The following is a 23,547-nucleotide window of genomic DNA, read 5'->3' as shown; positions in this document are numbered from 1 at the left end:
CCCACTCGCTAAATATAGATGAAGTCTGATGTGCCTTTGTGAAACAACTGATCCAGAAAAGTGCTTTCTTTGCAGTAGATAATAAAAATGCAACTTTATCGGGAGCTGCAGGTTAAAAAGAAGCATTTCTGTTGCAGATGTGAGTTTTCAGTGTGCACGTAAACCAAAAGCTGCAGAAACTAATTAATCTGAACTCCTCCTACAATCTGGATCCATCAGTTCTCTCAAAAACTTCCCGTTCTTTCCAAAGTGTTGGAAGAAATCGTTCATGTGCGATTAGAAATGTTTCAGACCGGTTTCGGTGTTGCTTTGTCCTGAATGGCGCCGCCCTACAGGCAGCATCTCTGGACATGTTGAGTCTCTCTATGCACTTCTTCAGATTTTCTACTGAGCTTTTTTTTAGGTGACAACACAGATTTCTGAGCTGGTTTGGATGCTGAGCTGCTGGAAGGATTTCTGTTGGGAACTCTGGCAGTTATGACGCGTAACCGTGGCAACGGGAAAGTTGTTAACCCGTTGGAGCAGCTAACTGAGCTCTCCCAAAGCCCAAGTAATGCCTGGAATAATAACCCCAAATCAAGATGAGTTAGAGAGGAGACGTCTAGGGTGCAGAGCAGGAACAAAATGGAGGAAAAGGAGGAGGAAGTTTAAACCATGGCTGTGTTCGAAACTGCATACTCATCGATCAGACAGTATGCAGAGCGTTTACCCACAATGCATTTAGCTCCTGCTCTAGCCGAAATCAGCCGGCCTGAAGCTGATTTCCCTTAAAGCTGCAGTCTGCAACTCTTTTTCAAGCATAATGCCTGGAACTGTCCGGGGATTCTGAAAGTAGTACATTAAATACCCCAATACAAAAAAAAAAGAGTTCCCTAGGTCCCCTATATGTCCCGCTAGGTCCCTCCAAAGCCAGCAGGTTTGTTTACAAAATTGCAGACCGGACCGGTAAAAGGTAACCAATCAGGTTACGAGCTGGGCTCTGCTGCCTGTCAATCACCGATTGTGCACGCGCGATACAAGATAGGCTCGTCCCCACGCTTATTTATCTGGACTATTGAACTTCATTACGGGCTAGTCTACTTACTGTGTCTTCCATGATCGCAAATGACAGGTGAGTTGATGAATGAGGAGTCGTGTAGGCGCATCTGGCGTTTGATGGGGCGGGACAGGAAGTTGAATAACTTTTTATTTTTCGGTTAAAAAATAAGCATTTCTTGCATTTTGCGACTACGGAGGTCACCGTTTTCAACTTCAAGCGTTCTGATAGATCATGTAAACTCTTAAAATGCCAAAAATTAGGACTTTACGTATGACAACAACAAATCCTGCAGACTGCAGCTTTAAGCTCTAAACTCTGTAAACTTTAGCAACATTTGAAACATTTTCAGGCGAGAAAGTAGTCGTTTGGATCCCCAACGTGTTGAAAACCTGACAAAATACCGGCTGTTTACAATTTTGTTCCCACGAATTCGGCGCTACTAAAGCTAGCCGCAGTGAGCAACGCACTTCCTGTTATTTTCACAAAATAAAATACCTGTTGCCTTTTATCATAGGGAAAGCCATTACGATACAATTGGTGCAATTATTTGAAAACAGGAAGTTAGATTAGATTAGATTGTACTTTATTTATCCCACAACGGGGAAATTCACTTGTCACAGCAGCAACAACAGACATGAAACAAGAAATTAAAAAAGATAAAACCTTTTTTTTTTAAAAAAAAGAAAAAGCAAGTACTAAAATAAAGAAAAAAAAAGTAAGTACTAAAAAGTAAAGTGACCAAAAAGTAAAGTGACCTATGTGTGACATCATTAGCTGAGCTGTTGCTAAGCTACAGAAACAACACCCCAACCCACTGATGGAGACCTCTGAAGGTTTCTACCACACCTTCCTCTCTGCTACACTTCAGCTTTCGACATGTTTGTCAGCTGATTTATATTTTATTTTGTTATCTGTAACAACAGCTGATCTTTAATAATAATTAATACAGCATTGATATGATTTTCCTTTGGGAATCAAATAAAAAAAACATTTTTTTAATTAGAATTTCCCCCATTGGGGGATGAATAAAGTATTTTTCTATTTCTTCTATAAAGTATTATTTAATTGAATTGACTGATCGAAGCTTTTCTGTTCATCCTGACCAATACTCCTCAGTCGCAGCCCCTCTTAGTAGTGGTGTGCCACAGGGCTCCATCTTAGGCATTCTCCAGTTTTCACTCCATACGTTTCATCTGGGGTGTACGTTTAAAAAGCAGGATATTTCCTACCACTGCTTTGTACATATACAGGTGAAACCTGTAAAATCAAACAGTGATTCTATCACAACATTGCTGAGATGTCTAAAAACATAAAAAACAGAATGTCATTTTGGCGAACCTGGCCTACTGAATCGTGCTTATAGTGTTCCTGAATCTCAATTCTGAATTCAAAACTAGAACATTTTTACTCGAGGAGCCTCAGAAAGGTGAAGCCTCACCTGGAAATAGGCAACCATAGCAACCCTCTGTGCGTGATGACATCACCCATCTGCTTGCTTCCCTTCACTGGCTTCCTTAGATTTGATGAATTATTTTTCTAAAGCTTTGAATGGTTGTGTCTCCGTCACACTTATCTGAGCTGCAACATGCGCACTTCGGTCCTTAACCCAGCTCCTCCAAGATATTCAGTATTATGGGCCTAAACCCAGGGCTGACGGAGCCTTTTCATTGGTTATTATTAAACTATGGAACAGTGTGCCTCCTCATATCAGAGCTGCCTAAATCCCTTCTTAAGACATTTCAGACCAACACCTTTTCCATATTTTTCTTCTGTTTATATTGAGCATTTATTGTATTTTAATTGGGTGTTATGAGTTTTTAGACCATACAGCACTTTAGGAAACTTGGGTTGTTGCATCCGCTTCATAAATAAACTTGACCTACAAAAATATTCAAGCTCATGACAAACTTCAGAAAACAAGTTTCCTTCCCTCCTCATGTCCAACCTCTTCTGATGCGAGTATAAAACTTTTGCAACGTCCTTCTTTCCTCTGCAATTTGACCTTTTTATGAATGATGTATTTTCAATTTCATTCACCAAACACCAGAGATGGGACTCGAGTCGCTGTGACTTGGACTCGAGTCGCTGTTTTGATGACTTGTGACTTGACAAAAAATAAAAGACTTGAGACTCGACTCGGACTTGGAAATTAAAGACTCTGCACTTGACTTGACTTGAGACGCGATGACTTGAATGACTTGAGTGTTATTCAGGTCATGTTTTCAGTTTGAATATAAAATTAATAAATAAATTTAAAGAATAATATCGATTACCCGGTAGGAGCGCAGGCTGAGAATGGCGTCATGATTGGATCCCTACCCTGTCAATCAGCCATGCCCTCTCTGCATACCTTAGTGTTTATTGGAGAGAATAAACTCATATCAGATATGCATCAACATGTCAGCGGGACCGAGAGTCGTTGTCTTCGGCTTTCATAATCACCATTTTGACGGCAAAAGACGAACAGCTCAGTGCAAGACATGCGGCATCAACATCTCAGACAGCCAGACGACAACTTCCAACTTTGTTCGTCATTTGTAGATCCATTCTGACCAGTAAGTGCTTGTCAAATTAGCTAATATTAGCCTGTTAGCCTAGTCGGTAGTTAGCTAACGTTAGCTTTATATGATACGGGGTGGACAGGTTGGACACATTGGCCAATGATGTTTAATGAGTTACTTATATCTTTGTGTTTTCACTTTATTAAGATCAGATTCTGCAGGTAAAAGTGCAAAAATAAGGTGACTTGACTTTGACTTGCCCAAGAAAAAATTACTTGGGACTTACTTGAGACTTGAAAGCTAAGACTTGAGACTTACTTGAGACTTGAAAGCTAAGACTTGAGACTTACTTGAGACTTGAAAGCTAACACTTGAGACTTACTTGAGACTTGAAAGCTAAGACTTGGGACTTACTTGAGACTTGAAAGCTAAGACTTGAGACTTACTTGAGACTTGAAAGCTAAGACTTGAGACTTACTTGAGACTTGAAAGCTAAGACTTGAGACTTACTTGAGACTTGAAAGCTAAGACTTGAGACTTACTTGAGACTTGAAAGCTAAGACTTGAGACTTACTTGAGACTTGAAAGCTAAGACTCGAGACTTACTTGAGACTTGAAAGCTAAGACTTGAAAGCAAAGACTTGAGACTTACTTGAGACTTGAAAGCTAAGACTTGGGACTTACTTGAGACTTGAAAGCAAAGACTTTAGACTTACTTGAGACTTGAAAGCTAAGACTTGAGACTTACTTGAGACACGAAAGCTAAGACTTGGGACTTACTTGAGACTTGAAAGCTAAGACTTGGGACTTACTTGAGACTTGAAAGCTAAGACTTGAGACTTACTTGAGACTTGAAAGCTAAGACTTGAGACTTACTTGAGACTTGAAAGCTAAGACTTGAGACTTACTTGAGACTTGAAAGCTGAGACTTGAGACTTACTTGAGACTTGAAAGCTAAGACTCGAGACTTACTTGAGACTTGAAAGCTAAGACTTGAGACTTACTTGAGACTTGAAAGCTAAGACTTGAGACTTACTTGAGACTTGAAAGCTAAGACTTGGGACTTACTTGAGACTTGAAAGCAAAGACTTTAGACTTACTTGAGACTTGAAAGCTAAGACTTGAGACTTACTTGAGACTTGAAAGCTAAGACTTGGGACTTACTTGAGACTTGAAAGCTAAGACTTGGGACTTACTTGAGACTTGAAAGTTAAGACTTGAGACTTACTTGAGACTTGAAAGCTAAGACTTGAGACTTACTTGAGACTTGAAAGCTAAGACTTGGGACTTACTTGAGACTTGAAAGCTAAGACTTGAGACTTACTTGAGACTTGAAAGCTAAGACTTGAGACTTACTTGAGACTTGAAAGCTAAGACTTTAGACTTACTTTAGACTTGAAAGCTAAGACTTGGGACTTACTTGAGACTTGAAAGCTAAGACTTGGGACTTACTTGAGACTTGAAAGCTAAGACTTGAGACTTACTTTAGACTTGAAAGCTAAGACTTGGGACTTACTTGAGACTTGAAAGCTAAGACTTGGGACTTACTAGAGACTTGAAAGCTAAGACTTGAGACTTACTTTAGACTTGAAAGCTAAGACTTAGGACTTACTTGAGACTTGAAAGCTAAGACTTGAGACTTACTTGAGACTTGAAAGCTAAGACTTGGGACTTACTTGAGACTTGAAAGCTAAGACTTGGGACTTACTTGAGACTTGAAAGCTAAGACATGAGACTTACTTGAGACTTGAAAGCTAAGACTTGAGACTTACTTGAGACTTGAAAGCTAAGACTTGAGACTTACTTGAGACTTGAAAGCTAAGACTTTAGACTTACTTTAGACTTGAAAGCTAAGACTTGGGACTTACTTGAGACTTGAAAGCTAAGACTTGAGACTTACTTTAGACTTGAAAGCTAAGACTTGGGACTTACTTGAGACTTGAAAGCTAAGACTTGAGACTTACTTGAGACTTGAAAGCTAAGACTTGGGACTAACTTGAGACTTGAAAGCTAAGACTTGGGACTAACTTGAGACTTGAAAGCTAAGACTTGGGACTTACTTGAGACTTGAAAGCTAAGACTTGGGACTAACTTGAGACTTGAAAGCTAAGACTTGGGACTAACTTGAGACTTGAAAGCTAAGACTTGGGACTTACTTGAGACTTGAAAGCTAAGACTTTAGACTTACTTGAGACTTGAAAGCTAAGACTTGGGACTAACTTGAGACTTGAAAGCTAAGACTTGGGACTTACTTGAGACTTGAAAGCTAAGACTTTAGACTTACTTGAGACTTGAAAGCTAAGACTTGGGACTTACTTGAGACTTGAAAGCTAAGACTTGAGACTTACTTGAGACTTGAAAGCTAAGACTTGGGACTTACTTGAGACTTGAAAGCTAAGACTTGAGACTTGCAAATGTGTGACTTGTTCCCATCTCTGCCAAACACCATCTTTTCCTAAACCTAACCAAGCAGCAAGTGAAACTTAAAGTAAGTGGATTAAGTTTTCTTGACTTTTTCTCACTGCTTGATCTTAAATAAACATTCAGAACTATGTTTATTTCAGAGAAAGCATCAACTGTTATAAACTGCTGTATTCGAGCACCTCAGAATGAGAACGGGGGGCTGTAATCAGCCTTTCCTGATGCACTGAACGCAAACTGTTGACGTTTTTCCGCCCCTTTCTTCTGTGAGCAGAGCTATTTTCTCCTCCAAATATATTCATCTCCTGTTCGTACTGTATGAACAGACATCTGCTCCACTTGGTCATCACCCCTCATTCGTCATCGTCGGGGGAAGAATGTTGAAAGACGCTCAAATCTCGCAGTCGGTTCGAGGTAAACAGATGAGTCACCTAAATCAAATGCTCGGCGTCTATTTCGGCTGAGCGGCTAAAATGTAAAGTTAGAAATCTATTCGGGCACATCACAGCAGGGCTCTGGCACAGCATACGCTGACCTACAACCGACAAACACAGCAAAGCATTTTCACAACCGTTGCCAAGTAGAACATGGAGCCAACCGATTTGACTTATAAACACACAACATTACAAACATTTTATTGAAATGCCTCCCTTTTAGACTCGAGACTTTTGAGTCTTTTTACCTGCTGATCTCCAGAGATAATAGTTTTAAAGAGGCTGCTTCCCACAGCAGGAGACACAGACCAGTTGTTGAAATTCACTGAGCTGACACCAAACTCATTCGCAAATAATTTATGAGCAGACGCACAAAAACAACAACATGAAAGCAGCCCGTGAGCCATGACACAAAGAACAGCCTGAACATGTTCATTTGGGTCATGCTGCAAGATAAATTACTCTCACTTCAGGCAATCGCATCGAGTTAAAGTTGCAGGCAAGAATCAGGGCAGATTGGTGCACAAATTCTTAGGTCACATTAGATTAAATGTAATCAACACATCAGTCACTGCTGCATTAATCTGTTTTAAGACCTCTCCAAGTTCAACTTGTGTCGTTTCAAACACTGATTTTGTCCTATAAATCACACTATTTGAATTAATTAATTACGAATAGATAAAATAATCATCTGAATCTGAATTATCACTGCTAAATGCAAATCCTCTGTTCTTTTTAAGCTCCTTTTAGCTCATTATTTTGGTTTAACAAGTGGCAAACTTTGCCATTTGTCCACTTTTTTACACTAAAAAGCACTGGAAATCACATTTATAGGACTTTTAGCTGCATTGTCAGATAATTCCAACTAGTTATCAGTTTTATGTTCAGTTAGTTACCTTAGTAAAGTAAAAATGAGCAAAGTTATTCTCTTGAAAATCTATTACAGATTAAGTTTTTGTGCAGAAATGTGCAATTTGTCATCTCATGAGTCATGTTTAGGAGCAAATAAGAAATCTTGGTTTCTTTTCAAATGAACAAGCGTATTTACCAAAATGTCACCAAGTGTAGACATTTTTAAATCCAGGTTAAAAAACATTTCTGTTCTCATGTGTCTGTGCATGAAATCTGCACGCTATCTTTGAACTTATCTGGACTGTTGCTTGTTTTTAAATTCATTTAAATTATTTTATTTGTTTCTCTTTATATTCTTTTATGTATTTTAATGCTTATTCCACTCCCTGCTGCAATGCTTTTATTTAAGTTATATTTATTATTTAGCACTTTGAATTGTTTGTACATGAAATGTGCTATATAAATAAATTTGATTTATTTAAAGGAATAGAAATAGAAAGAATAGTTAGTGGAGACCAAAAAGAGAGTAAACATTGGTAATAGATTCAACGGGTGGACAGAGTAAAGGCTCTTAAATGAATGCTAATGTTAGCTGTTAGCTAAAACAGTCACATGGGAAGTTTTATAATTCTGAGATAAAAGAATGTTTACACATCTCCTGTTAAAACCAGAACCTGCGGAGGTTCATCAATGTCTCCAATGAAATTAGTTTAAGCCTCTAAAAGAGGTTTAAAAATGTTGCTTTATGACGTCATACGCTAATTAGCACATTAGCATTAGCACGTTGTATTTTGCTTTTGTGCTACTCTCTGCGCTTAAATATCCTGTTTTTTTTTTAACAGTGTTATTTCCAAAATATTCTATATATATTCTCAAGGGCGTCGCAACTAAGTGTTAAAGAGTGTTGCGTCCCCCCTGGAGACCAGGCGAGTTACCATCAAGTCCCCCCCACTGTTGCTGTCCAACTCCCCATGGACGACTGCTTTTGTCCGTGAGGGGCTAAACAGTGTTGTGCGTGAACGAGTTCAAAAGAACGCGTTCATTTTTTCGTGAACGTTGTACTGAACGCAACACGTTTTTTAATAAAGAACTTAACTTGAACGTGAATGAGTTCACATTATGTGTCATGAACGGCAGACATCACTGTAAATGAACGTTGGAATTTGTTTTCCATTGAAAACTGAGTGACATCTGTTTTCTCTTTTGAAACGCAACGAGAGAAAGAGAGAGAGAGAGAGAGAGAGAGAGAGAGAGAGAGAGAGAGAGAGAGAGAGAGAGAGAGAGAGAGAGAGAGAGAGAGAGAGAGAGAGAGAGAGAGAGAGAGAGAGAGAGAGAGAGAGAGAGAGCTGCAATTAAAAATAAAAAGGCTAGTGGAAGTGATGGCACGGAGACAGACACCGATTCTCCTTATGAACATTTAAAACAATTTTACACTCTTGCAAACCAAGACCCCGACGGCATTTCATATTATATATTCTTTTTTTAATTAAATGCTGGTAGATTTCATTGCACTAAGTATAGAACTGGTCTACCTTGTCTGTACTGCTGCAAGTTTCATCACCTGGTAAGAAACCAACAATTGCAGTGTCATGAGCAAATGTCTACAATGAGCAGTTTCAAAGCTCGTAGTGTGAAAAAAAGTATTTATTTGAATATCTCACGAAAAAAGTAAAATGAACTGAACTTTGAACTAGTTCAGAATTAAAATTGTGAACTTTGAACGTGAACTGTTCACTTTGAGCATGTATGAACTGAACTTGAACTAGTTCAGAAAAGCTGTGAACTGGCACAACACTGGGGCTAAAGTAACCAGGACCTGGAGCATAACAACGTGGCCGGAGCAGAGACCTCTGCTACCAAACTGCTGAGAGACCCAGGAATCAGGGGCCAGAGCCGGTGGTTGGCCATCAAAGCTGCAGCCAGTGGCTGTGGATGAAGGAGATTGATCCTAGGTGGGCCCGACAGTAGCAGACAAGGGTTGACCCAGGGAATATAGGACGCTCCGGCCATGCATAGTCCCTCGGGACATCTGTCACTTAACAACAAGACCGATGAAAAAATAAATGAAAAAATAAATTAAAAAGTAAAAAGTAAATTAAAAAATAAATTTTAAAATTTAAAAAAAAATAATTAAAAGAATAAAAATAAAAAAACAAACAAAAAAAATAAAAATAAAAAACAACAAGGCCGCTCTCGTGATTAGTTGGGCATGGGATGCCATTTTGTTTGTTGTTGCTCCAAATTTCAGACCCAGCTGACTGGGAACAATCAGCACCTTTAACCACCCTCTGAGCCGAGTTACCTTCGTTCAGGACTTTTATAATCCCTTCTATTGTTTCCTCTTCAGCTCTCTTTGAACTGGAAACTCATTCACATTTCTTAGACTTGTTCAGGTTTTAGAAACTAAAACCACAAGGTGTTCTGTTTTTGTTGTTTGTTCCAAAACCAGAATATTCAGTTGTCAAGTGAAATAGTTCCGAGTCGTACTTGGGATTTGTTCTTTTACAACCAAATAAAAGGCTTTAAAAGTAGTGACAACATGTTTTTTTGTTGACGGCTCATTTAGGAGCCCTTAGTGACCAAATTGATCAGTGATTGTCCCCCTTAAAGCTGAACTAATCAGCATTTCAAATCAATGAAGAACTTTATATAGTGATCATGAGCTAATTAAACCACTTGTAAGCAGGATAATCAATTAAAATCAATAAATGTCCAGTAAGGTTGTGCTTTGTTTTTGGCTGATGCATCATAACCTTCACTGGTATTTTAAGTAGGGCTGGGCGAGTTAACTTGTTATTATCGCGTTAACGCATTAATTAATTAACGCCGATAAATATTTTATCGCGCATTAACGCAGGTTTTATTATTTAATTTATTATTGTAAAAGTCTGTTGCTCACAGGCTTTTATTTTGTAAAAGTCTGTTGCTCACAGGCTTTTATTTTGTAAAAGTCTGCTGCTGTCTGCTGTGGAACCGGAAAAGAAAGTAATCGGCGGATCCACCAAACATGGAGAAGGGTACGGAACTTTTACTCGGCCATTTTCATGTTAAAGTTCTTCCAGACGGCGGAGTCGACAGAACCAAAGTCATCTGTAAACTCTGCCAAGTTGAATTGTCTTCTCAGCGTAGTAGTTCCAGTCTAAAATATCACTTAAAGGCAAAACACACAACTGATAGCAGCAAGTCATTCAAGGAAACAGACAGTGGAGCGAGGCTTCTACATAAAAACTACAGAAAGATGCTGATGTTAAAAGTGTGTTTGCACAACAAATGTTATGGCACTTTCATTCATATGGCAGCACATTTAAAATAAAGCTAAATGCTAAAAGCTATACGCTACTTTTGAATTCATTTTTGGATTCTGCGTACAAATGCGATTAATCGCGATTAATCAGGGAAATCATGTGATTAATTAGATTAAACATTTTAATCGTTGCCCAGGCCTAGTTTTAAGTCAGTCTAGATGAGGACTGCTGTGCACAGTTACCTCCTGAGTGGAAACATCCGAGTAGGTTTTCTTCTTTGGCTCCAGGCTCCAGCTAACTGTATCATGGCGCCCTCCGGTGGCCGCTCGCTGCTGTTGAACGCCTGCATGAGGTCAGCTTCAACGCCCCACTGTGAAAACGTGTGTGATGAGCGAGAGAAGTTCTCACAGGAAGCAGCTGCACACTCACCACACTTGGCTGCCTTCTGAGTGCCTGACTGCGTGTCCAACCGTGAGCTTTTACAGTAAAGGCAGATCATCAGAGCACAGCCGGGGGGGGTTCATGCTGTTTGTGGCCTCCGTATGCAAATCTAAAGGTGAAAAAAGAGTGGATGAAACAGGAATGTGAGGCAGGGAGTGACCTTTAGACCATGCTTCTGTAAACTGTGTAAATATTTAACGGTTGGAGCTTCTCTTTAAGACTCACACTGAGTGCATTCTTCAGCTTTGGCCATTTGAAAGCCCTCAAACCTGCAAATATCGAGTCATCCTTCCTGGTTTTAATTTCAGCGAAGCCTAAGAAATAAAGTGCACTTTCACAGTGGAAGTTACACAGAAAGGCAGATAAAAATCCCCCAGTGAGAAGGAATTTTACATGAGAGAGATGAGGAGGAAGATAAAAACCAAAAACAGAGTGTGTTTATCATGAGGGGGGGGCGGGGAAAAGTGCTGAGGGGTCAGAAAACCGTTCGCTTTGCAGGAAACATGAAGTTAAACATTCCACAGTTTGGAGGGGGGGGGCATCTGGAAAACTTTAAAAGCTCGAGGGGAGGGGAGAAAGAAGAAGAGGAGGGCCTGAGGAGCGCACACAGGATGTCAGAGCGGTTGCATTTCTATTAGAATAGATGGGATTTAAAGGTGTAGGCGTCTAATTCGGATCATTAGGCTCCAAAAAGACGGGGAGGGGGGGGGGGTTAAAGCCTCCGACTGAAGACATTGTGTCATCTGCAAAGACGGGGAACTGAGCAAAGTGCTCGGTGTCTTCCTGCCTGACGAGCAGCTCAGGAAGCTGAAGCAGAAGCTGAGGGAGGGCGGACGCAGACGAACGCTTCTTCCCTTCTTCCCCTCGCCTCGTAGCTTTTCCTGATTCAGTCCTGCTGCGATCAACAGGAGAAAGAAAAGAAAAAAGGGGGAGGCGGGGTTTGGATGGAGCCGAGAGAGACGGAGCAGTCGAACTCTCAGTCTGTGGATTTATGATGGAGGCCAGCGTCGTTTCCCAGGACACGGGGTGAGTTCCAGAGGGGTCTGTGGAAAAGTAACCCAGCGTGGGGGTGCATTCTGGCAGGGCTGGGGGGGGGTGTTGTGAAGGCCGAGGAGAGGACTGGAGGCGGGGGGGGGCGGGGGTCGAAAGTCAGACAGCCAGAGCAGGAAAAACAGATGTGATGACTCACTGCCTCATATATAGGTCAGCTGCCTCTCAGAGGTTCAGGAATATGAAGTTTTCTCGTCGTTTGATGAGATTCAAACTGCAGAAGAAGAAGAAAAAACTCTCACCCACTTTCACTTTGTTGAAGAAGTGTTTACACTGGAAAAAAAATCAAAGTCTTACCAAGTATATTTGTCTCATTGAGTATCTCATTACACTTAATATAAGACACAACTGCCTAACAAGCACCATTTCAGCCAGATATAGGGACTTGTTTGAAGATAATACATCTGGAATATCTTGTTACATGAAAAAGTGTTGAAAACAAATTGTTTTGAGTCACATATCATATGAAACAAGCTTTTTTTGACATTTGAAGAGGTTTTTAGGCTAATTTCAAGATCACTTTTAACTCAAAAGTCCTATATTGGCAGATTTTTTTTGCTTATTTCAAGCAAAAACGTCTTTTATTTGTTGTTTTTTTTTACTTATTTTTTTGGAGGGGCATTTTTTCCAGTGTACATTCAGAGTTTTTCCAACCTTTATGGAAGCCTACAGGTGGTTTAAAGTTGTCACAAAGCACTTAGTAATAGATGATCAGACCCTTAAAAGTCAAAAACGTGTTAAAGTGACTGAAAAATGAACATTTACGCCTCACAAGCCCTGGACTTAAAGGCTTTTAATGAGTGACTTTCACTTGTTGAACTCCATCTTTGAGTTGATTTCCCAAATATACATAAATATATATATGTTTTATATATATGCATGTATTTTCAAGTCTGTGTGCATAACTTGTGCTGATGTATTTCAGTATATTTTAAAGTTGCAGCACGTTGACAAAGTGACATTGCTCATTTTTACTTTACTGAGGTAACTAACTGAACATAAAACTGATAACTAGTTGGAATTTCTGACAATGCAACTAAAAGTCCTACAAATGTGATTCCCTTCATTAGCTAAGCTGTTAGCGTTAGCTGCTGCTAAAGGAGAAAATAACAGCAATAACTCCTTAGAAGCTGGTGTACGGCACCACCTTCATTAGCTAAGCTGTTAGCGTTAGCTGCTGCTAAAGGAGAAAATAACAGCAATAACTCCTTAGAAGCTGGTGTACGTCACCTTCATTAGTTAAGCTGTTAGCGTTAGCTGCTGCTAAAGGAGAAAATAACAGCAATAACTCCTTAGAAGCTGGTGTACGTCACCTTCATTAGCTAAGCTGTTAGCGTTAGCTGCTGCTAAAGGAGAAAATAACAGCAATAACTCCTTAGAAGCTGGTGTACGTCACCTTCATTAGCTAAGCTGTTAGCGTTAGCTGCTGCTAAAGGAGAAAATAACAGCAATAACTCCTTAGAAGCTGGTGTACGTCACCTTCATTAGCTAAGCTGTTAGCGTTAGCTGCTGCTACAGGAGAAAATAACAGCAATAACTCCTTAGAAGCTGGTGTACGTCACCTTCATTAGTTAAGCTGTTAGCATTAGCTGCTGCTAAAGTAGAAAATAACAGCAATAACTCCTTAGAAGTTGGTGTACGTCACCTTCATTAGCTAAGCTGTTAGCGTTAGCTGCTGCTAAAGGAGAAAATAACAGCAATAACTCCTTAGAAGCTGGTGTACGTCACCTTCATTAGTTAAGCTGTTAGCATTAGCTGCTGCTAAAGTAGAAAATAACAGCAATAACTCCTTAGAAGCTGGTGTACAGCACTTTCATTAGCTAAGCTGTTAGCGTTAGCTGCTGCTAAAGTAGAAAATAACAGCAATAACTCCTTAGAAGTTGGTGTACGTCACATTCATTAGCTAAGCTGTTAGCATTAGCTGCTGCTAAAGGAGAAAATAACAGCAATAACTCCTTGGAAGCTGGTGTACGTCACCTTCATTAGCAAAGCTGTTAGCGTTAGCTGCTGCTAAAGGAGAAAATAACAGCAATAACTCCTTAGAAGTTGCAGACAATGCAGCTAAAAGTCCTATAAATGTGATTCCCAGTGCTTTTTAGTGTAAAAATAAGTGGACAAATGTCAAAGTTTGCCACTTGTAAAACCAAAATAATGAGCTAAAAGGAGCTTAAAAAGAACTGAGAGGATTTGCATTTAAACAGGGTTTTCCTTGATACTTTCTGATTATTTTGCTCGGAGGTGAACCGTTATGTTTCGATAACCTTTGAGCGGTCCGGTTATAAAGGGATAACGGCCACATTACCGACGTTTTCCTGGTCCAACAAGGATCATGAAGCCGTTTCCCAAAGGTCACAGCGGGTGAGACGCTTTATAAACTCTGTCCAGGACTTACAGGGTGAAGTGTGGATCAGATGAAGCAAAGAGTGGGTTCAAAGAACGGGTTTGGACACTTTTGAAAGGCCATGTGCTGATTTAGTCGCGTACATCTTGAATGTTTGACTTGTGTGGAACAGAAAAGCTTCTTTTGGGCTCATTTCATGGATGTGGATCAGCTATCAGTTCAAGTTAAGAGCTACACACTCATAAAGGTGACATGAAAAATGAATTGGTTACCGCTCTGCTGGGCGATTTATCTGGAACATAGTTCTTGTAATTGTTTAAATGCAGGAAATGTGTGTCAGAAAACGTTCAACACATCCTGCTGCCTCCGACGTCCTCTGTGGGAGATCCTGTTCCCTGTGAGTCCAGCTGAATCCACGTCTTTAAGCTGCTTTAACGGTGATTCTGGGGTTCTACAATCAGGATTTTATTAGAGCAGAGCGACCGTCTGGAAACGCTTTCAGTGAGCTGAAAGTGAGTCTTAATCAGTTGATTTTCAGACCCAGTTTCTGACGAAATAAAACAGAAAATATGTGAATGAGAGCAGCTTTACAGGCATTTCAGCTGGATTAATAGAAACTTTACTGTTTTTTTACTAAAAGATGTAAAAAGTAGGGCTGGGCGAGTTTACTCATTAATTATTTAACGGCGATAAATATTTTATTAACGCAGGTTTTATTTTTTTTATCAATTTTTTTATTTAAAAAAAAATTTGGGGGGCTTTTGTGCCTTTAATGGAAAGTTCAGAGAGACAGGAAGCAGGGGGCAGAGAGAGGGGGAACGACACGCAGCACAGGGCCGACCCTGTTTTATTATTATTTATTTAATTATTGTAAAAGTCTGTTGCTCACAGGCTTTTATTTTGTTAAACTCTGTTGCTCACAGGCTTTTATTTTGTAAAAGTCTGCTGCTCACAGGCTTTTATTTTGTAAAAGTCTGTTGCTGTCTGCTGTGGAACAGGAAAAGAAAGTAATCGGCGGATCCACCAAACATGGAGAAGGGTACGGAACTTTTACTCGGCCATTTTCATGTTAAAGTTCTTCCAGACGGCGGAGTCGACAGAACCAAAGTCATCTGTAAACTCTGCCAAGTTGAATTGTCTTCTCAGCGTAGTAGTTCCAGTCTAAAATATCACTTAAAGGCAAAACACACAACTGATAGCAGCAAGTCATTCAAGGAAACAGACAGTGGAGCGAGGCTTCTACATAAAAACTACAGAAAGATGCTGATGTTAAAAGTGTGTTTGCACAACAAATGTTATGGCACTTTCATTCATATGGCAGCACATTTAAAATAAAGCTAAATGCTAAAAGCTATACACTACTTTTGGATTCATTTTTGGATTTTGCGTACAAATGCGATTAATCGTGATTAATCAGGGAAATCATGTGATTAATTAGATTAAACATTTTAATCGTTCCCCAGCCGTAGTTAGATGATTAAACTCTGGAGCCTGAACAGAGCAGCTGGGACCATCTGAGTCCAGTTTAATGTTTACATGCAGGATGTTTACATCATCTTCAGACGTTTTCAGTCAAACTAACATGTTTAAATATCCGGAATTTTCCGAAGCTTTAATGAAAATTTGCCACGTCGACACCTGAAAGTATCCTGATCATTTCCTAAAGAATAAACCACTTCCTGCATGTAAAATACAACCATTCCAACCACCCTGTTATTTCACATAAATGTTCCTTTTAGTATTACAACCATTCTGCTTTACAGCAGACATTTTCTCCCCTTTTCTTTTAAAAAGCCGACTTTTCTGAGCTCGCAGTAAACCGTCTGTTACGCTTTGGTCAAAATAGCACAGAGAGACAGTTCAGAAGCTCCTTTTTCTTCCATTAATTTAAAACATCTATTCAAACAGATCCTTTTAGGGCCCGAGTGACCAACTGGGCCCGACTCCACTCACAGTAGATTAACCCGGGAGGTCAGAAAACAGATTAAATTGACAGAAAAACACTCGATTGTCAGTTTTGATCTCAAATATTTACATTTCTTTCATCGACAGTCGGACCGTAGACGGCTGGTAGGAAACTGACTCCTGTTTCTGGCACAATCTCATCATGACTCATGCGCTGAGCAGCACAAAATGTGAAAACATCCACAAGGTCAGCTGCTGGTTGGTTAATAACTCCAGAGAACTCGGCTCATAATTCCACCGTCACTGCGTTTCTCTGAGTTCTGTTCTCAGCAGTTAACATTAAGAGCTGCTGTTTACATGACCAACATGTCCCTGATAGAATAGAATAGAATAGAATAGAATAGTAAAATACTATATTCATCCCCCAATGGGGGAAATTCAAATTAGTCAAGTAGCTCAAAAAGATGATTAATTATAAATTATATTAATATTTACAATGATTGTATATTAACAACAACAATAATAATCTGAAGCTCAATCTGGGGCCCAAAAAAAAAGGTTCCTGAGTTAGTTACGACTTCAAACACCCAAATATGAGCGTTCTTTTCCTCTTTTCCCCTGAACTAACTAGTTAATTACCCCTTTAATGGCCTAAAAAAGATAACAGAAAGATTACTCCAAGAGTGTCGTACTTAAGTAGGCTGAGATGGAGCTAATTTAACAGGTCGTATTCTGCTGGGCCCTTTAATAGGATGATTCATCTAATGGAAATCAGATAGCTATATGCTATAAAGGGGACAGTCCATGTTCTTCCACATCTGAAACCTGTGAGCAGATTTCAGCGTTCCTTTAAAGTCTTGCTCCAACATTTAGCTGACACCAACAGTGATTCAGTTGTTTTCCTGTGAGTCAGCGCGGCACAAAAAGACCTTTTTGGGTTGTGATTCAGTCAGCTTTTCACTACTAAATGCCTCCAAGTGTGAGAACATGAGGAATTAAACGTTATAAAGCTGAGCTGTGTGAGACAGGCTTTGGTCAGAATGCCTGTTGGTTTAAGCACAGCGGCTCTCTGTCCTGTTTTGACACGTCTTCGTTAACTAGCTGGTTTTGGGGGTGGAGACTTAACAAGTGCTCAACTCCACCCTTTAGGTGAGGTCTGCAGCTACAACACCTGGACGTCTGCTGTGTGATTTAATGCAGAAAAACAGATATAATGAAGCTGTTCCTCCAGTCAGACCAGAAACACTCCAGCTCTACATCAGTGTTAATTTCGTCAACCAGGACGATGACGAAAACATTTCGTTAACGCCCCTTTTTCCCGTGACGATGACGTGAAAAATTGCTTCCAGAAAATGAAAATATGACGAGAATAAAAAATTATTTTCGTTAACGAGACTAAGACAAGACAAAATTTACAAGCCATGGACGAATGGACATTAAAAAATGCAATTGTTTATAATTAATTTGTAATTTGTAATTATTAATATAAGTGTTTCTTGAACTTCATAGAAGATTACGTGCTGTTGCCCTGTTTGTCCCTGCACGGCGCCCGTCCCACAGTGCCTCGCGCGGCTCAATCAGTAGTCGTTCAGTTGAGTTTAGGCCCTTCCCATGTCAAGTAACGTAGCCGGTAGCTAGCTATAACTTAACCGTAGCTAGTTCAACTTTGCAGTCCAGTCATGGCGTCGGGCTCGGATACCGGTATACGGTTTGTTGGAGCTGGGCGAAAACAACGCCTGGATGTATAGAGCCATTTCGTTTACAAGAAAACAACCTGCATGATAAAGATTGATCATGCCGCCGTGTGTGGAGAAGTTCTATTATGTACAGTGTTGACTAAAATTACTAAAATTTGACTAAGACTAAAATTGATTTTCGACATTGTGACTAAGACTAAGACTAAAATTAAAAAAAGCTGACGAAATTAACACTGCTCTACATACAGATACAGATTAGCAAACAGTTTAGCAGTGCAGCTGTAAGCTAGCAGCAGATGCTAACAAACACTACTTTCTCATCAACAGTGATGGACAATGCAGGTTGATACCAACAAAGTAATGTGGGAACAATAATGTTCATCTTTCAGAAAGGAGCAGCAATAACTCTTAGAAGCTGTGTACGTCACCTTCATTAGCTAAGCTGTTAGCGTTAGCTGCTGCTAAAGGAGAAAATAACAGCAATAACTCCTTAGAAGCTGGTGTACGTCACCTTCATTAGCTAAGCTGTTAGCGTTAGCTGCTGCTAAAGGAGAAAATAACAGCAATAACTCCGAAGCTGGTGTACGTCACCTTCATTAGCTAAGCTGTTAGCGTTAGCTGCTGATAAAGGAGAAAATAACAGCAATAACTCCTTAGAAGCTGGTGTACGTCACCTTCATTAGCTAAGCTGTTAGCGTTAGCTGCTGCTAAAGGAGAAAATAACTCAGTAAATAAAGCATGAGGAGTTATTTCTCAGATGCTTCCATTTCCCTGCTCTGAAGTTCAGGCTCTGAGAGTTGGAACTGATCCCTCTTTGAGGCTCAGCTTCTTCAGTCCAGCGTTGAACTGGACCAAGTTGTTAAAACAGTGGGATGAAAAGTGGCTGCTGCACATCCACAGTCTTTAGCTAACTCTGCTGGAACATTAGCCTCAGATAGAGTTTATTCACTGGGCTCTGATATCCTCTGAGGCTGCTGCTGGATGGAAGATGTATGCTCCTCAGAGCAGCTGACAGCAGAACATTTCCACCAGAAGCTGGGTTCATCCGTCCAGCAGGGTGGATGGGAGTGGGCGGGGCTTAGTAGAGGAGGCGGGGCTTAATGTGTCCAAGAACACAGCGATACAGCACTGATCCGCTTGTGTTTGGCACGTTAAAAAAAGACGTTGTTTTCTCTCCGTGTGTAAAAGAGGATATTGTTGCTTCAGATTTATTGAGTCAGGCGACATTAGATTCGGCTGCATCATCCATCTGTTCCATTATCAGCTGCTGTCATCATGATTTATAACAGTGTTCCTAAGATTTATCTTTTAATTTACGATGTGGAATAATGCGCCCACCTTTAGTTTATACCCCACGCACGCTGAAAATACTTTTCCAAAAGGACACACTTATGCTTCCTCCTCAAAGCTCCATCAGGTGTATTCTAAGAACTGAGATCTATTTCTAGCTCAGAGGCAGGAGATCAGAGTAAAGAGGAGACACTGAGGCTCGAATTAAACTCGAATTACACAAACGAGAACAACCTAAGGCATCCAAAAGTAGCAAGTCAAATTAACCTTCAATTGGTGCATAATTTAAGTCAAACAGAATAATGTCAGCATCATTATGGGGTATAATGTATATATTTATGTAGGTTTGCTTCAAAGTAATTAAACATACAATCCATTAGTCAAGCAAACTTGATTGGAATAACAGCGGACTATTTTAGGAAACTCCTACGACAGCTCTGGATCACTCGTAAGTTCTGTTCGTACCTGAAAGAAAACGTAAAATACGAACAGATTGGTGAATGCAGCAAGTTATTAACTCTTTCGGTGCCAAAGACGTCTATAGACGTCAATTGCGTTTTTAACGGAGCGGGCTGGGGGACAATCTAGCGGAGTTCGTCACTAAATCTTAGGCTTGTAAACACTAAACAGAGAATATACTGGCAAAATTACCTGCAAGGTGGCAGCAGTGCCACTTTTCACAAAATAAAAAAAGCTTCTTTTCTCAATTTTTTGGTCAAAAACAGCTGTTTTTGGTGAAACCAACCTATGTTCTACTGTCTATTACTAAAAGACTGAAAATGGTAGAAACAAACTTTTTTTTCCTGATGAAAGAAGAGAGTCTACTCTTTCTTTTGGTCATTTCGGTGTGTACATAGTCATAAGACACACTTTTCTGTGTGTCTTGGAAAATCAGTCAAAATATTGAAAAACACTTGGCAGTATGGGTGGCTCTGCACTGAAAATGGCTGGCAGCCAATGAGTTAAGAACAAATATGTACGTACGAACGGTTGTTGCATGAGGCCCATTGTTCCCAAACACAGCAGCAGGTCCACAGCAGAATGTGTGAAGAAGAGAAGAATCAAGGTGTTGCAACGGTTCAGTCAGAGTCCAGACCTCAGCCTGACTGAGCTGCTGTGGTGGGACCTTCAGAGAGCTGAGCAGAAACCAGAGCTGCAGACCTCAATGAGCTGAAGCAGCGGCATGTTTTCATGTGCTGTCGTCAGTTATCTGAGGTTATTATTAGGGCTGGGCAGTGATTCAAATGTTTAATCTAATTAATCACATGATTTCCCTGATTAAACACGATTAATCGCAAAAGTAGCGTATAGCTTTTAGCATTTAGTTTTATTTTAAATGTGCTGCCATATGAATGAAAGTGCCATAACATTTGTTGTGCAAACAAACTTTTAACATCAGCATCTTTCTGTAGTTTTTATGTAGAAGCCTCGCTCCACTGTCTGTTTCCTTGAATGACTTGCTGCTATCAGTTGTGTGTTTTGCCTTTAAGTAATATTTTAGACTGGAACTACTACGCTGAGAAGACAATTCAACTTGGCTGTAAATGCAGGAGTTTTTTTTAACATTTATTTTGAAATATGTGCTTTTATGTTGAAACAAGTAAAACAGGAAGTAGTGCCGGTTAGTTCCGTTAGCTTTACACCTGTAGCGGTGATGTTACCTGCTAGTTTATCTTTATTTTATTCCTCCGTGCTTCGTGGTGTTTGCTGTAACTGTGTGAATGTGATGCATTCAACAGACTTTTACAATAATAAAACCTGCGTTAATGCGCGATAAAATATTTATCTGCGTTAAATAACTAACAAGTTAACGCGATAATAACGAGTTAATTCGCCCAGCCCTAGTTATTATTTACCACATTTTAGCACCTGGTAACAACCAGATGATTCTTTATGTTCTGATCCATAAAACCTCAGACTTGAAGGAGGGTTCACTTACTTTCTTTCATCACTAACAGCTGCTTGCAGTGAATTAGGTTCATGTTTTTGCAGAGGTCTCTAATAGAGTGCAAGAAGAAATGTCTGCAGATAAAAACAGCCCCCAACCTGTTGTCAGTCGCATTTTAAGGTTATTTAAAGGAAAACCACCAAACCACTCGAGCTCAGTCCTGTCAGCTGACACAAAGGTTGGTTTCATGTTGCAGCAACGTGTAGGAAATGCAGCAACCGGCCACACAGCTGGATCCTTCACAGGTTGCATTTTAAACTTCAGTATTGACAAATCACCTCCTGGCAATGCCTCCTTTTCATTTCCACACACACACTTTACCACACTGCTGCCTTCCTTCCTCATGTTGAGGCACCAAAGAGTGAGAATTCAGCATTCTTCAGGCTCACTGCACGGCACGCTGACCTTTGGTACGACACCACGAGCTGGAGGCCGTGACGCACTTCTGGATGTTTTCTCTTGGATGTTGTGTCCCATCTGGTGCCTTCATGTGACAGCCGGAGGACACATCATACAAACAAAGCCTCCGCTGACACCACTGAGCGTTTAAAAAAAGGCAAATTCAGACCACAAAGATGGTCTCTGAGGCTTTTAAATGCTTTTTAAATCAGCGTTGGACTCAATTCACTGTCGATTCTTTGCATCTCGAACTTATTTCTGTTGTTGAAGTTGTGCAGCTCTCAGTAAAGTGATTGCTTTGGTCCGTTTAACTATTGAAGAACACATAGTGGATGGTGTGCTCTGATTGGCCAGAAGTTTCCACTATGAGCAACTTCTGGAAGCAGCGGAGGAAATGGACTCTGCTGATGAATCACATTTAGTCTTCAATCATGTGGACTGACGGATGCTTTGTTTACGTTGGAGGGAAAAGAGGCAGCGGGACTTGAAGCCGTCTGAGTTCGTTTTGGTTAAAACTAAACTGTATGACGTCACATGTTTCGTCCTAATCTCCGTCTGTGTCATATTCCACCATCTCAGCATAGATTTTCCTTTTTAAATTCCTTAAACTTTTCATTTAAAGACACTTTTATCAGGTCATTAAGAGAGGAGTCAGTCAGTGGGGTCACATGGCCCTGAAAGGATCGGATTATTGGCTAAATTACAATCAGACTGAGTTATTAAGTGCATGTAGACACCTTAATCTGACTAAGAACTGGATCGGATTGGATTAAGACCCAGAGATAACTGGGTTGAAAGTCACTCTAAACATAAATAAATGTTAATGTTAAATGATATAAATGTTGGTGTGCCAGAGTGAAGCTCTCCTCACCATTTAATTGTGATTATTTTTAATATTTCTACTGGAAAAATGACATTTTCCAACTTCAAACCCCCCATTTTTCCACCTGAGGAGGGAGTCGGGTACCTGGACTGCTGCACCATGTTCAGATTAAAGCCCCCCAGTGGCAGGTTGGGACAAGGAGTCAGTCAGTGGGGTCACATGGCCCTGAAAGGATCGGATTATTGGCTAAATTACAATCAGACTGAGTTATTAAGTGCATGTAGACACCTTAATCTGACTAAGAACTGGATCGGATTGGATTAAGACCCAGAGATAACTGGGTTGAAAGTCACTCTAAACATAAATAAATGTTAATGTTAAATGATATAAATGTTGGTGTGCCAGAGTGAAGCTCTCCTCACCATTTAATTGTGATTATTTTTAATATTTCTACTGGAAAAATGACATTTTCCAACTTCAAACCCCCCATTTTTCCACCTGAGGAGGGAGTCGGGTACCTGGACTGCTGCACCATGTTCAGATTAAAGCCCCCCAGTGGCAGGGTGGGACAAGGAGTCAGTCAGCGGGGTCACATGGCCCTGAAAGGATCAGATTATTGGCTAAATTACGATCAGACTGAGTTATTAAGTGCATGTAGACACCTTAATCTGACTAAGAATTGGATCGGATCGGATTCAGACCCTGAGATAACTGGGTTGAAAGTCACTCTAAACCTGCTTGTAGACGCTGAAGCTCGTGGTGAATCAGACTTTGCGTTCTGCGCATGCTCCAGATGTTTTCCCGGGGTCGTGACCCGGAAGTCAAAGCAGACGATATTACGGGGGGAGGAGCTCCACCATCTGGGGGGAGGAGCTCCAGCATCCGGAGGGAGCTGGGAGTAGAGTCGCTGCTCCTCCACATAGAAAGGAGTCGGCTGAGGTGGTTCCTCTGGTTAGGATGCCTCCTGGGAGGAGGCCCCGGGTCAGAACCAGAACTCTCTGGAGGGATTATACATCCCATCTGACCTGGGAACACCTCGGGATCCTCCAGGAGGAGCTGGAGAGTGTTTCCCTGCTGGACCTGTTGGTTCTGTGACCTCAGATAAGAGGAAGATGATGGATGCTGTGGCTGATTGGTGGATGTTTTCTTTGAATAAAAACA

At 40.4% G+C, this 23,547-nt stretch overlaps 1 protein-coding gene across 3 annotated transcripts in view; it reads left to right on the top strand.

The window, feature by feature from the left end:
• Window positions 1-11,666: 11,666 nt before the first annotated feature.
• The window catches only part of rin3 (Ras and Rab interactor 3), a 35,839-nt gene continuing 23,958 nt past the window's right edge, over window positions 11,667-23,547 (top strand). For all 3 annotated transcript variants that reach the window (XM_075448116.1, XM_075448115.1, XM_075448117.1), the window contains exon 1: window positions 11,667-11,959. In XM_075448116.1, coding sequence (XP_075304231.1) covers window positions 11,925-11,959 — 35 coding nt within the window. In that variant the 5' untranslated portion in view covers window positions 11,667-11,924. The remainder of the gene's footprint in view (window positions 11,960-23,547) is intronic.

The sequence above is a fragment of the Odontesthes bonariensis genome, chromosome 17 (assembly GCF_027942865.1).
Source record: "Odontesthes bonariensis isolate fOdoBon6 chromosome 17, fOdoBon6.hap1, whole genome shotgun sequence".
NCBI lineage: Eukaryota > Metazoa > Chordata > Actinopteri > Atheriniformes > Atherinopsidae > Odontesthes > Odontesthes bonariensis.
Note: the sequence above shows the minus strand (reverse complement) of the source record. Positions and strands in the feature narration are given on the sequence as shown.